The 13,955-nt window shown below is 39.3% G+C and overlaps 2 protein-coding genes across 4 annotated transcripts; one reads left to right on the forward strand and one right to left on the reverse strand.

The window, feature by feature from the left end:
• Window positions 1–31: 31 nt before the first annotated feature.
• Window positions 32–6,238, forward strand: p4htmb (prolyl 4-hydroxylase, transmembrane b). Of its 2 annotated transcripts, XM_067503198.1 has the most exons (10): window positions 32–724; window positions 817–949; window positions 1,058–1,139; window positions 1,749–1,939; window positions 2,050–2,146; window positions 2,257–2,419; window positions 2,633–2,818; window positions 4,418–4,508; window positions 4,672–4,795; window positions 5,546–6,238. In XM_067503198.1, exons 1-10 carry the CDS (start codon window positions 642–644, stop codon window positions 5,761–5,763), a joined length of 1,368 nt encoding a protein of 455 aa, XP_067359299.1. In that variant the 5' UTR covers window positions 32–641; the 3' UTR covers window positions 5,764–6,238. The 2 variants fall into 2 exon arrangements, with proteins under 2 accessions (XP_067359299.1, XP_067359298.1); XM_067503197.1 differs by having other exon boundaries at window positions 34–949.
• Window positions 6,217–13,482, reverse strand: slc26a6l1 (solute carrier family 26 member 6, like 1). 2 transcript variants are annotated; one of them, XM_067503195.1, is made up of 19 exons: window positions 12,948–13,482; window positions 12,648–12,787; window positions 12,299–12,409; window positions 12,021–12,196; window positions 11,758–11,922; window positions 11,077–11,229; window positions 10,707–10,789; window positions 10,470–10,617; window positions 10,258–10,371; window positions 9,393–9,470; window positions 9,142–9,237; window positions 8,955–9,061; window positions 8,717–8,786; window positions 8,540–8,632; window positions 8,110–8,220; window positions 7,450–7,875; window positions 7,002–7,056; window positions 6,773–6,843; window positions 6,217–6,554 (listed from the first exon to the last, which is right to left on the reverse strand). In XM_067503195.1, exons 1-19 carry the CDS (start codon window positions 13,085–13,087, stop codon window positions 6,528–6,530), a joined length of 2,364 nt encoding a protein of 787 aa, XP_067359296.1. In that variant the 5' UTR covers window positions 13,088–13,482; the 3' UTR covers window positions 6,217–6,527. The 2 variants fall into 2 exon arrangements, with proteins under 2 accessions (XP_067359296.1, XP_067359295.1); XM_067503194.1 differs by having other exon boundaries at window positions 6,773–6,918.
• Between the last annotated feature and the right edge of the window lie 473 nt (window positions 13,483–13,955).

Consider the following 13,955-nt stretch of genomic DNA (forward strand, 5'->3'; position numbering starts at 1 on the left):
TGGAGAGAGGGGAAGAGAGGGGAAGAGAGAGAAACTCCCACTATAAATGTGTTGCTGGTTTAGGTCAGCAGAGGTCAGCATCTCACGGCAGGCAGACTGTTGCTGTTGTCGGGGAAGCTCGGGCAATGACGTGCAATTGTACGACTACAACAAGGAATAGCGGTGTTTTGTTACGTTCACAAATGTGTGGCTTATTTTTAAAGAATGGCTACTGTATTCAATGGATGCTGGGTCATGGGCCAGGCTCTGACTGAGATAAGTTCCTCCGAGATTCCGGATGCGCATTGCGCTTTCCTGCTGTGGCTGACTGAGACTGCTGCAGTGTAAACAAAACTGAGGCTGCAACGCTTCTATCTGCGGCTGAAGGCAGATTACATTTTCCACGGTAGCTTGCTTCTCTGCTTTAACGAGCCCATTGTTTTTCTCGCAACGCAACGACTTCATTTTGATTTCCACAGAGGACAACTCGGCCTGAGCGCTCTTCAAGGATTTGAATTCAACTGCAGTTATTCGCCAACTACAACACTTCTGAGCAGTCAGCAGTCTTATCGTTTGCTGCAGCACATGGGCTTTGAAGCCAGTGAAGTATCAACTCTGTCATCCGTCTCTCAGGAAAATGACTGACAACCAGGAAACCTCCGATGCTGAAGACGCCACTCAGTCCGGGAGCGCGACCTTGCCGCTGCGACCGCCGTCCGAGCGCCTCTCTTGCCACAAGAGCAGCGTGTGTTCCCGCTCCTACTTTGTGGTAGTAATGGTGTTTTTTCACGTATACATAATTAACGTCATCGCATTGCTGTTTTACGTACACTACAGCAGCGGGCAGGAAGATGCGACTCGAAGTCGTGATGCTCCCGACAGTAACCACCAGCGCCCCGAGTCGCGTCGTCCGCCATCCAAACCTGAGTTTCTGCGTGATGTTTCCCTCACAAGAGTCGAGGGAATAAGAGTGAGTAACATGATGATTCATCATCCTCACCTTCCATTCACTACCTCCGGCCTTTTTTCTCACACATGCTCTGCGTACAACTCAATCAGCTGTCCGATTTTCCTTTAGGTGGGACATGTGCAGAGGGTGTCACTGGTGCCAGGCAGAGTGCATGAAATGCGGACTTTGAGTATGAAACCTCTTCTGTTTGGTAAGAGCCAAAACATCCCTGTGACCAAACACATTTCCAGCACACTAACACGAGCCTCTTGTGGCCAAAGTGGTTTCGTCTGGTGAAAGAAAACGTCCCTACATTCACCACGCACAGCATATCTTTATCATATCATACCCCGTAAACAGACTAGAATCCAAAGATCAGTCAAGGCTATGTGAAGTAGTCCTGAGGCAGATTTATACCAGAATGGCTCAAGAGCCGTACATCTGTACCCAAAGATCACAACTACTAATACATCAACACACTATCATTAATTATATAAAGTGTTCATAATTTCCCAAAGCCCACAGCAATGATCCATACTTTGTAAAATTTTTTTTTGATAGACAAAATAAAGCTGCATTTATCAGTAATGTACACCCACTGTGCTTCAAAGGCTGTTTTTAATTTTACCTAAAAAAATTACTTAAACCGATATTTGAATATGAAAAGCTGACCAATCATACCAGCTTTTAAATACATTCACTTCTAAAATGTAAAATTGGTACGATAAATGACGGTATGTGACATGAAAATTGTTGCAGTTCCTCTGTCCCATGCTTTTGCTCTGTGTCCTTACCTCAGTTCACCTGTTCATTTCTGCAGAGATCCCTGGGTTTCTGTCAGAGGATGAGTGCCGTGTTGTGATGCAACTGGCACAGCTCAAGGGTCTAATGGAAAGTCAGCTAATGGTGCAAGACGGTCATGAAGAACTGACCAAGGAGCTCAACCTGAGCTCAGAGGAGATCTTTAACCTTCTTGATATCAACCAGGATGGACAGTTGCAACTTCATGAGGTGTATTGTCAATTTTTGTACTGTGAGGAAATACTGAGGTGTGACATGAAGTAGTTTCCTGGGTCAGAGATAAATTAGTCATCCTCTCTTTACTATCACACCTTCAACAGATACTGACCCATTCCCGAGTGAGGGACGGCATCTGGCTCACACCAGAGAATCTTCGAGAAATCTATGCTGGGCTCAAAGCTGACAAGGATGGTAATGGTAAGAAATCTACTTATTTAGTACTCTTAACTGAACCATCAATTTAGGTAATAATGAATAATCAAACCAAGGCTCTAGAATGTCTTTGCATAATTCTAATATTTGGACAGGTTTGCTTAGTCTGGAAGAATTCAGACTTCTGAGCAGCGATGCATTCCAGCGCTTCCTGCTGCAGCGAGGGGTGAAAAGGAGTCAGCTGGTGAGGAACAGCAGACACACGTGGCTTTACCAGGGAAAAGGAGCACATCAGGTCCTCCAAGACATCAAAGCCAGGTTAGTAAGACACACAAATACCAAGCATTCGCTGTGTTCTTTTGTTGCTGTTGTTTTACCTTCTTTTGCCCAAAAATGATAACTGTAAGATATATGAGCTGATTTACTCCTCACAAATGAAACTAGCAGTATGACAAATGAAGATCATGTTAAAAAGTTTGTCCCAAACTCTCCAGTCTTTTTGACCTTTTCCACTGCTTTGTTCTAACAAAGGGTGATTCGCCTCACCCGCCTTCCTCCCACATTAGTAGACCTCAGTGAGCCGCTCCAAGTGGTTCGGTATGAGGAAGGAGGACATTACCATGCCCATCATGACAGCGGCCCTGTATATCCTGAAACCGCCTGCACACACACACGTCTCGCAGCTAACACCTCCACTCCTTTTGAGACATCTTGCAGGTAAGATCACTGAAATGCAAAGTGTTTACTTAAATGATTAAGGCAAATGATTGAAGTCTTTGAATCTTCAGTTGTAAATTCATCTGTGTGTCTAGTGTGATTACTAAACTGTGTGCATCGCCATGCCATTGTGACAGATAGCATGTTGTGGGACTTTTCATGATAAACAACAGTGCGCTTGACATCTGTTTGCAAAGTATATCTGTGAAGGTCATTCAGGTTTGGTTATCTGAAGGTTGAGTCATTTTGACTGGACTTCTTTCTTGTTTGTTGGAAATGTTTTGATTTCTCATTCAAGCAGCGTCTTTAGTCTGAAGGGAAATTGGGACCCACTTATGTCCTCCAGAGTACGCCTTGTTTCTCACCTGGACTGAATATGTTAGGTGGAATATAGGGAAGGAGCATGTGGTATTCAGAAAGGAAGGCACAGATCTGATCCGGGTTGATCCGGGCTTCTGGTGTGCAGGGTGTTGTCCTCTTCTAATCTTCTCCTAACAACTGTCAGTGCATCAATGGTGGAGATGCTGGTAAACCCTCAACCCAGATCAGATCTGTGCTCTCCTGGACATGTTGTTTGAATACTGCACACTTCTACAGCCAGAAACACTGCTGTGCCATGGTTTCCCCAGTGTCACGTATTGTTGCCAACTTATACATGTAGGAAGTGGAGAAGAAAACACTCAACTCCCTGCTGGGAACAGCACCAACCCACTGGTTCAGACATGTACATTACACCTAGGTTTTAACAGACCACATAAATGCAGTGGACATTCACATCAGGTTCACCAGGGTGGACACCAGTGACAATAGACCTTCCTGGACTGTGCAGTTAGTGTTGGGACTTGTGGCAACCTAGACATAAAAATCTACAAGAAACTTACTCTCACACTGACCAGAACCTGAGGTTTGGCTTCCACAACTCATTGCAACACAAACTAAGAGTGATCTGGACCCTGCACTACAGGGCAGAAAAGATCATCACCTCCAAGGAAGCCAAAAAAAAAATGACTTCACTTCAAACCCACTGACACACTGAGAAAAAGCCATATCCACCCAAAAGATTGAACATCTAAACACAAGGTCAACATAGTATTTGTAGTCAAGTGTAGTGAAGAATGTCCAGAGCTCTACATTAGGTGAACTAAACAGCCTCTATGCAACAGAATGTCCAAGGACAGGAAAAGCAACACCTGAGGATCAGAATCAGCAGTGTACCTACACCTGTACACATTTTGTACTGAGAAGACAAATGGTATGAAAGAGGAGTACATAAAGCCATATATATTCAAGTGGAAATCATTTTCTCAACAGACGAGGGGGCCTCAGGAACAATCTGTCTCCCATTTTCCATGCTGCCCTTTCATCCATCCCCTGGAAAATATTATGCACCTAACAAGCCTATTCAGGCCGGGTGAGAAACAAGGCCTACTCTGGGGGATATTACTGGATCCCTTAGCCAAATTTCCCTCAGACTGAAGAAGCAAAACATTTCCAACAAAGTCCACTTAACATGGTTTGTAAAGTATATGTGTGTGTTTGCATAGGGGTTGTCTGCACCATACACGTGTGTGTCATTTGAAATCTGTATTGCACACTTAGGTACATCACAGTTCTATTCTACCTGAACTCTGTTGAGGGGGGCGGGGAGACCGCATTTCCTGTGGCAGACAACAGGACCTATGATGAAGTGGTGCGTAATTGTGTGTGGGCCTAGAAATATGCTTGTAAAGCCCTGCTAAAGTGTTGTGTACATGCTGTGCATGTCTTTCACATCTGTGGTAACTCACTTGTTTGGCATAGCGTGATTGGGCCTGACATTAAACAATTGGTGTTATTGAGTTTGTGTATTTTAGTCTCTCATACAGAATGACGTGGATCTTTTGGACACAAGAAGGAATTGCGACAAGAGTAATCTGCGAGTGACTCCTACCAAAGGAACGGCTGTTTTCTGGTACAACTACCTGTCTGATGGAAGAGGTACAATTTCCATGAATTTTACAGCACACGTTATAATTGCAATACTGCATAAAAAAATAAAACCAAAATTTGTTCTATAAGTCAATTAAAATTTTAAACATAGTATGGCACATCCAGTATTTAACATTTTGGGAACACACTTGTGTTTTTGCTGAGAAGTTTTGACTGAGAAGATTAATATTAGGCATGAATATATAGCTAGCAGCTGGTTAGCTTAGCTTAGCATTAATGAGAGTAAACAGACATAACAGCTAGCCTGAATGTGACCAAAGGTAACACATCCTTTATATTTAGTTCAGCAATACAAGATAAAAGATTAAACGTATCTCCTTTACAAATGCAGCAATTTCTAATTTGACATAATTTTTCTCAGTATCCAAAATGTAAATCTACGATAATGTTACTGAATAAAGATAATTGAACAAAATAATAATTGAAAGAAGAGTTTATTGTTTTATTTTATTTCAGCTCATATTATTTCAGCTTATTACAGTTTATATTTTAGTGGTAGAATTTAGACACAGAGCCTGGAAAAACAATATAAAATGCTGCCAGAAGTTATGATTCAAGCGCATGTTGATGCTATTTGAACTGAGTAAAAACAAATTTTAAAATAAAATCAAGTGTAATGTTACCTGGGAAAACAAAACTACTCAAAACTGTGGTCAGTCTTGATCAGTTGAATACATGTCATAACCAACTCATCAGGGAGCCCTTCATGAACAGATATTAAAGGAATTTTTTCAATAGGTTGGGTTGGGGAGCAGGATGAATATGCTCTGCATGGAGGCTGTGTGGTCACCCAGGGCACCAAGTGGATCGCCAATAAATGGATCAACATTGATCCGGATTACCAGCGGCAGGCTCGTTACCAGCAGCTGGTGTCACAGCAGCCAGAAGATGAGGATGACGAGGGTCTAACTCTGAACCCTGACATACAGAGTACCGACATCCATCAGGACTTGTAGCTCATAAACCAAATGTTAAAAAAATCTACCTAGCCTTCCTCAGACCTGTGCACAATGACTTTGGTACCATAATCTGTGACCAGAGACACGATTTATTCAGGGAACGAGGTCACAGTGGGTTTATGCAACTGTAAAGACAGATTCTTTTGTTAAATACTGCTGAGATATTGTTACCCTGTTATTTTGAATGTACCATATTTTCCCATTTTAGGAATGTTGCACTAGATACTCAGTAAAGAAGAAAACAATTTGCATGCTTTAGCACAAGTTTTACTGTTGCTATGAGCGAAAATTGCACTCAAAATGTGAAAAGAAAGCTTTAAAAATTTTAATGTACTACATTGTTGTTGTTATTTACTGTACCAAAACAGCTTGCACACTATGATGTTACGCATGTTGCTCTGTCTTTGACCTGATTATACTTATTATTCTTTTCTGCCAGATCCTTCTAGATTAAAATGCCAAATTGCTTGAATGTCTCATTGTAGTAATTATTTTTCTTTAAAAATAAACCCTTCCACATTGAAAGTTACAGTATACTCGCTCACACATACTGTCAGAATTAATTAATAACTTAAAGACAAAATATTTAATTAATAAATTAGGCCATAAATAAGACATACTTGAGTCACATGATGCACAGTTCATACAAAATTTTAACTGCTAATTTAAGAATAAAAGTTCTCAGCTTGTGACATTCTCGTCGATAGATGTTGAGATGATTGCTTCCCCTTCCTCTTTGCTGTCCTGTTTGGCTGAAGACCCTAAAGTTTTGTACTGTTGTTCCTATCCTGAAATCAGACCATTTATTTAAATCAATATGATTTTTTCGATCTTTCAATAAGTGTACTGGGGACATTTCATTTGGATAATTACATGCTGATCAAACGTTAACTAATGTTATGTGTCACAAAGGTATATGTACAGGCATTTGTTTGTCCTTCAGTTACCTGATAATTATCATTATTGGATAAATATAGAATAAGTTTCAACAGAACATAATACACACCACTGCTGGATCATATCTGGGGAATGATGTTCCTCCACGGTGGTCCAGACAGTAGAGCACAGCATCATGAACTGAGGCAAAGAGTTGTCTCTTTGTTAGTGACTCAGAAAAAAAGTCACCAAGCTCTAACTGCTCCACCACAGAGACTGGAGTGGAAACATATGGAGACATTACAAATATTATGAAACCTAAGGTACAATGTTAAAGGCGTGAAGAGGTATTCACTTACCCTGACAGCCAGTCATGTAGATATCCACATCAATCTCACTGAAGTCCTGGCAAATCTGACAATGTAAGATATAATGAATATTTTTTGTCATTGAAAAAAACTGTTTTTTCCATCTCACTGTGAATGACTTAGTCATGTCAAAACTGAAATTAAAATCAGTGCTTATTATAAGTTTATGTTTGTGGTGTTTAGCATGTGTTTATTTGACCTTGTCACGTGACCCTTAACTAACAAGGCTCACAATACAAAAAAGCTTTAGCTTTATTTTGTATGTGAAGCTCAAGCTGCATACATTTCAGCTACACATTTATATATTAAACTTTACAGTTTGAAAAGGTAATCAAATTAGTCCTTTACTATTCCATTTCACCAAGGGTAAAAGTATGGATAATAAAGACATTTTCAATCTTGCCTCTGTTTTAAAGACACTGGTGTCTTTAGTGCTTACATTTTTCATAGTCTTGATGGCCACTGTGTCAATGAAGTTAGCTGTGGAGAGGTCAAGAATGATGGAGTGGATGTCCCAGGTCCACTTGCCTAGAGACCCTAGAGAGACCCGCTCCACATCATGACTCAGTGTTTCCTCACTGCTGGAGCCCAGAGTGGTGGTGTCTCCATCTTGCAGTTCAGACATCCACCCTAAGCTAGAGCAGTCAGGACCTCCTTTCAAGTACTCCCATCTGCAGTGTCCATCTGGTGTTTGGGGAGTGGTAGGCATGACAAATACTGTGCCGTTCTCCCTCTCGGCCCAGCACTGATCTTTCTTGTTTGTTGCATTCCCATCAATGCATGTGTCCCTCCAGTCGTTAGCTTCTTCTTCCACAGTGAACACAGGCAACTCAGACAGCTCTTTAGCTGTTACCTGTGATTCTCTCTGAGGAGTATTTGGCAAAAGAAATAATGGCATTTACTGAAAAGTCCATTGTCAACTTTTTAGGAGTTTGGCCAGTCATCACCTGTGTATACATGATTGACAGAAACATTTTTATACTAATTTGTGGATCACAGTTGAGAAAAGTGTGCACTAGGCCAAACTGCCTAAAAAGCCACTGTAGAAAATTTGAAATCTATGTTACTGCAGTTATGCTCCACATTTACTTTATGTTACCTCTCTCTTGGCTTGCCTCTTTGCCCGTCGCTCAGCCCTCCTTTCTCTACGTTTCTGTTTGGCCTCCTGCCTCCTCTTGTAGAGAATCATTTTACTGATGTCGAGCCCACTCTGAAAACAGATAATGAGGAAAAACAGAACATGTGCAGCTTGTGAAAAGACTCAAGAAACAGAATAAAACAATAACTTTGCTTTGGTATATGTTATTTAAACTCGGAATTACAACTGAAATGATCAGTCAGCTGACAAGAAATTCATCTGTAACCATTCTGGTCTGAGTTTCTCAATTTTGAATTTGCTGTTTTATGTCACATATTTATTACAGACACAGTATTAATTTATTAATCAAGAAATCATTAGATCACTCAGCTATCAAAATGATAATTAGCTGCAGCACTTGCATAGACATTATTAATAAAGGAGAACAAACCTTATCTTTCAGGGCCTCCAGGTAGAGCTCAGCATTAGCAAAATATACTGTAGAAGAGGAGCGGAAAATAGTAACACCTGGAATCTCTCTTGCCTGCCAAAGAGAGGGAGATTCTTAGCTTATTTGTAGTCAGTGTTGAAACACTTTCATTTGTGTGTTTCTATCTTTATGCTTTACCTCTCCGTGTGTCTCTAGATCCATGTACAGTTCTGTACCTGGAATGTTTCCCAGAACAGAATATTTTGGTCTGAAGAATACAAAATCAAATAACATGAGCATTATGTTTGTGTACAATATTTTGTCAGTATACAAATCTTGCACACCTCGTAATATCAGTTCTAATGTCGGTTCATAGACACTAAATTTAGATACTAAAGTGAGTAATATTTTAAGCTGCGTTAAGGATTAGCCTTACAGCTGGGTCCTGAAGATAACAGTGAGCATGGCGAAGGTGAGTGATGCTGCCAGACCTAAATCCAGATTTAGAAGAAGTGTTGACATCCAAGCGACCAACCACACCGCCTGGAGGATAAAACATGATAAAACTTATTTTTTAGTGTAAAAAGGTAGAGGAAACAAAAAGACAGAGTTTATCTACTTACGAGATCAATCTTGCTGCTTCGCCACAGTGTAACAATGTCAGAGAACTGCTTGAACATGCCCTTCAGGTTTACCAGCACGATTGATCCAAGGACAGCCTAAAACAAACACACCCAAGTTTACATATGATCAGCAGTGCTCCCAGAAATGTGAATGACAGAAAATCCATCACACTACACAAAATCTATCTAATAAATGTATCCAAACTTTTTGAATCACTGAACACTAACGACATTAGTTGAAGCAGTAGGACCTTTGGCAGCTCCTGGAAAAGGGGTCCAAGTTTCAGTATAGCCACCAGCACAATTAGAGATGAGACGACTCCAGCCATCTGAAAGAACACCCCAAAGGTCATTTATGGTTTGTGCTCAACAGGGAATTTAACATTAATGGAATGATCTGTGGAGATTAAGGTCAGTGTTGTAAAATAGCTTAAATATCTGCCCTATTTAGTTGATATTTAGTAGTAGCCAAAACACTAACCCTTGTTTCGAATTACAACCTCAATTCAAAAAAAGTTGTGACGATGTGTAAAACCTAAATAAAAACAGACTGCATGGATTTGCAAATCATATCAAATGTTGAAACTGAGATGTTTTACTATTTCATTGGAAAATATTGGCTGATTTTGAATTTGATGGTCAGCAACTGGTCCGCTCACTTCCCAGATGTTTACAGACATTTGTTAAAAGTAGAGGGGATGATACACAATGGTCATAAAATATCTCAATTTTAGCATCTTAAAATGATGTCCATGTTATAAAATATGACATTTGACAAGATGACATTTGCAAATCATTGCATTCTGTTTTTGTTTTAATGTTTTACACATTGCGTCAACTGTTCTTAAATTGAGGTTGTATTTCTTAATGGCAATTAATAGGCCTAACATATACGGTGATTCTTAAGTCATCTATGGACAATACAGGTGTTTAATTCAACAGCATTTGCTTTTTAACTCATCTAGATTAGCTTTGGCTAAGTCATAGTCTTTACATAATGACAGTACAGTAAATGTCTATTCCACATTACAAGTATGAGCTTGGATTGAGAGAGCTGTTGACTTTTTAACCTACATTATTTATAATATTGCTTTTTTTAAACTCCTGTTAACTTACTTGGGTTTTTGCACCAGTGGTTTCCTGAATGAGACTTCGAGACATGGAAGAACAAACAGAGAAGCACTGAAAGAAGCCTCCTACTGCATTACTGACACCCAGAGCCACAAGCTCCTGCAGGAGTATAAAGAAAGAAATATTAAATCAGAAAAACATCAACATAATTGTCTGGTATTAGCACAATTCCTGAGACATTTGATGTTTTGGTTCACCTGGTTGTTATCCACCTTGTATCCATGTTTCAATGCAAATGTTTTTCCAAGTGAAATACATATAGCATATCCAACAATAGCCAGTGCAAAAGCATCACCAATAACTTCTCCAAAAAGGCTCACATCTGGTAGTTTGGGGGGACTTAAGCTGGCATACAGATAGAGGAAAAGAGGGTCAAGAAAGAAATATGAGCAAACAAATAATGACAGACGGACAACTTAAATCAAAATTCTTACCCTCTAGGAATTTCTCCAACAACTGAAACACTGTAGTTGCTGTTTAGTTGGGCATGGTTTGATATCAATGTGCCAGTCACAATCTGAAATATATGAATAAACTCAACCATACGCAAGTCACATTTTGCGGACACATTTCAAAGCTTAAATCATTAAAAATGTAGTAAACCATATTCTAATGTGAACCTAATAATTAGCTATAAAAAAACAATGTTTGCTCCACAAAGGTAGAGGCCTTGTCACTAATGCTGATTCAGCTGCTGTGTTCCACTGTGTCTGTGCTTTTTTAGTGTTGCAGCATCAGCATCAGCACAGTGCACAGAGGTGATAAAGTAAGGAAGAGCAAGAGTGTGTCCTCGTGTCAACTGACTGTGATGAGCTCCACTGGGATGGGCACTGGCAGCTTTGGACTGAGGAAGGCATTGAGCTCCTTTGTAGCAATTAGAAACAACATGGACACAGCACTGACCACCAGTGTTGGAATATGAGTGTGTGGCAACAAGGAGCATACATCCTTCAGAGTCTGAAAACAAAGAAAAGAAATTAGGAGATAGGCTAAGGGTTGTTGTTGCACTCATATAACTAACATGCTAACTTGTGCACACACACAATGGTTTTGTCATTTTAAGTTATTGTTAATCATAAGAAATTTTCACTTTATTGTCCTATTGTATTGCACACTTGATAAGCAATCAGTAATCAATAACATATTTTCTTTACATATATAGTAGTACTACCTAAGACACTGAATGTGTCAATATTGGTGGATTTGTAATTTAAACAAAGAGAACAAGAACAAGTCAGTAACAAACAGCATTTGCTGACCGGAAATGGGACATTAAACCCTCGTGAAAATGTGAGGAAAGCAGTAGTTATCGTAGTTATAACTATTTTCTGAGTGAATATCTTAACATGAACATGTTTTGTTATCACAATTTGACTGTTCCTTTATGATTCTGTCATCCCAAATGGTTCTGAAACAGGTTAAGTATTTAGATCAGCTGTATCTACAAAGCATGGCAATCAATTACAAATGTTTGACAGTACTCACATACACTAGTGACAGTGGACCACTAAACCGTGCGGGTAAAATCCCAAAGATGTTTTTTAGTTGTGCCACAACAGCATGGCCAGCAGCAGCTGTTGTGTAAGCCCGCACTAGGGGTTCAGACAAGTACATTCCAACAAATCCAAACTTTACCAAACCGAAGACCACCTACACAAATGACAGTTAATGCATACTGTACATGAGTTTGGAAGCTGCAAGGACAACAAAGGGCATATTATTTCAATGGGATTTTTTTGTGTGCAGACCTGAATAAGTCCTGCTAGAACAGTAGTAGCCGCTGCCACCTGCACCCTGTATGAATCTCGGGCAGTTATATCTACGTCTATGGTTACATTGGTCCCATTCCTTATGAGGAAATCTACATCTGGAGCAAGTCTCTCTGTGACGCTACCCACCATTATGCTAAGCACAGTAAAAGTACCTAAAGTAAGAAGATAAAAAGATGTGTTATTGTAACGGTCTAAAGACCTATGGTAGTACTGTATGTGGTACTATGGTTGTATGTCTCTCTTTCTTGACTAACCAATGGAAATATGACGTGATGTTCCAAAAAAGAAATAGATCAATGCTGGATAGAAGGATGTGTAGAGGCCAAATACAGGGGGTAGTGAGGCCAACAATGCATATGCCATACCTGTGGAAAGCAGGATTGTTTTTTACTGTCACTTTAAAACTATTATTTTTTTAAAAGCTCTTTTACTATTTTTAGCATTCATAAAGTGAATATTTTTCAGAATCTAGTTTAAAACAGTTCAAAAAAAGTATTGTCTATGTATAAATACATATCTGGTAGATCTGACATATACCATAGGATCATGGAATTCACTTGAAGTTTTTAAGCAGCATTGTTGATATGCACCTTGATGTCATACCTTGTGGTAGGTGCATAATTCCCACGCTGATGCCAGCGACTATGTCTGGCATGCCATAGTCCCAGACTGAGTACTTAGGCAGCCAGTTTAATACAGGCAAGGTAGTCATCACACGTCTTTTGAGTTTTGGTACTGAACATCTGCAAGGTACAAAAAAAACAAACAAAAAAAGGCAAAATAAAATTTCTAATTTTAGTAAATATTTTGCAGAAAAAATGTGCTGAATATTGAAATCTGATCATCTTTGGCATGCATATCTATATACAAGCATCAAAGTCAAAATAATGTTTTTCCCCTTACCTTAAAGAGTCTTTTAGCTGTTTACTTAGAGAAGGGTGAGAAACAGAGAAAGTTTTTCTCTGTGTTACCTCTGTCAGTCTCTGCTCATTCAGCACTTCCCTCTCCACTCTGTATTTCACAAACCTGCATGTAGAGTCCATTGGGCTGAATCAGTCAAACTTTGCACAATTTACTTTTTTACACTATTGAAATGATTTATAGCAATATATAATTAATTGCAAAGACTCTGGTTTACTGCATACTATTCACCAAACTGTCAAACAAAAGCTCGTGCTCCAGTCCTACTGTTACAAGAATAACTGCACCTGCATATGTACGTACATTATATTGCCTAATGGCTAATTATAGTCAAGATGTTGTGGGCAGAACCTCTTTTTGAGAATGGCATCTGACAGGAAGAAGAAAAGGATGCACTTAGGGTCTGTAAGTGGAAAAAGATTAACTATGCTTGATTTCAAAGGATGCTGCACAGGTGTTTTTCCACCCTGACAGTTTTTCCATTCAACAGCAAAAATGAAGCTAATGGACCATGAAATGTCACGTTAAGCTCAAATGACATTGGACTAGTATTGAAGACCACTTCTTAACAAAATAATTAAAATATGGCAAATAAAAAATGACATTCAGAAGTGACTAATGAATAGACAACAAAACCGTCAATCGGTTTGATGGATATATTTAAAAATTTATTTAATTAATAAATTAATTTATTTATTATTCAAAAATATTGGACAATATTCTAAATATCACTTTATTAAGGATTTACTTTTGGAACATGTGGGCATACAGTATATACTGGGCCTTTAACAGACCTCTGTCCGGAAATTTGAGCACAAGCTGGGAGCAATATTGCAGGGCTATAAGCATGCTTGTGACTGTGGCAAAGATACTGTGATTTTCACAGTATCTTTATCTAAAATGAAATATAATTTAGAGAGTAAACACATAAACATCAAAATAAATTACAGTATTTGTGTCACTGCTTTAAACCTACTCCCTCATGACTAC

This window comes from Channa argus, chromosome 5, assembly GCF_033026475.1.
Source record: "Channa argus isolate prfri chromosome 5, Channa argus male v1.0, whole genome shotgun sequence".
Classification (NCBI taxonomy): domain Eukaryota; kingdom Metazoa; phylum Chordata; class Actinopteri; order Anabantiformes; family Channidae; genus Channa; species Channa argus.

Bases quoted from the DNA above. Each gene is read 5' to 3' on its own strand.
- slc26a6l1 (XM_067503194.1), bottom strand. From the start codon at position 13,087: ATGGACTCTACATGCAGGTTTGTGAAATACAGAGTGGAGAGGGAAGTG. The intron at 12,410-12,647 runs GTATGACATCAA...TGCTTTCCACAG, and splicing joins AATTATGCACCTACCACAAG to GTATGGCATATGCATTGTTG. The intron at 8,787-8,954 runs GTAAGGCTAATC...TGTATTCTTCAG, and splicing joins GTTATCTTCAGGACCCAGCT to ACCAAAATATTCTGTTCTGG.
- p4htmb (XM_067503197.1), top strand. From the start codon at position 617: ATGACTGACAACCAGGAAACCTCCGATGCTGAAGACGCCACTCAGTCC. The intron at 950-1,057 runs GTGAGTAACATG...ATTTTCCTTTAG, and splicing joins CAAGAGTCGAGGGAATAAGA to GTGGGACATGTGCAGAGGGT. The intron at 1,940-2,049 runs GTGTATTGTCAA...CACCTTCAACAG, and splicing joins GACAGTTGCAACTTCATGAG to ATACTGACCCATTCCCGAGT.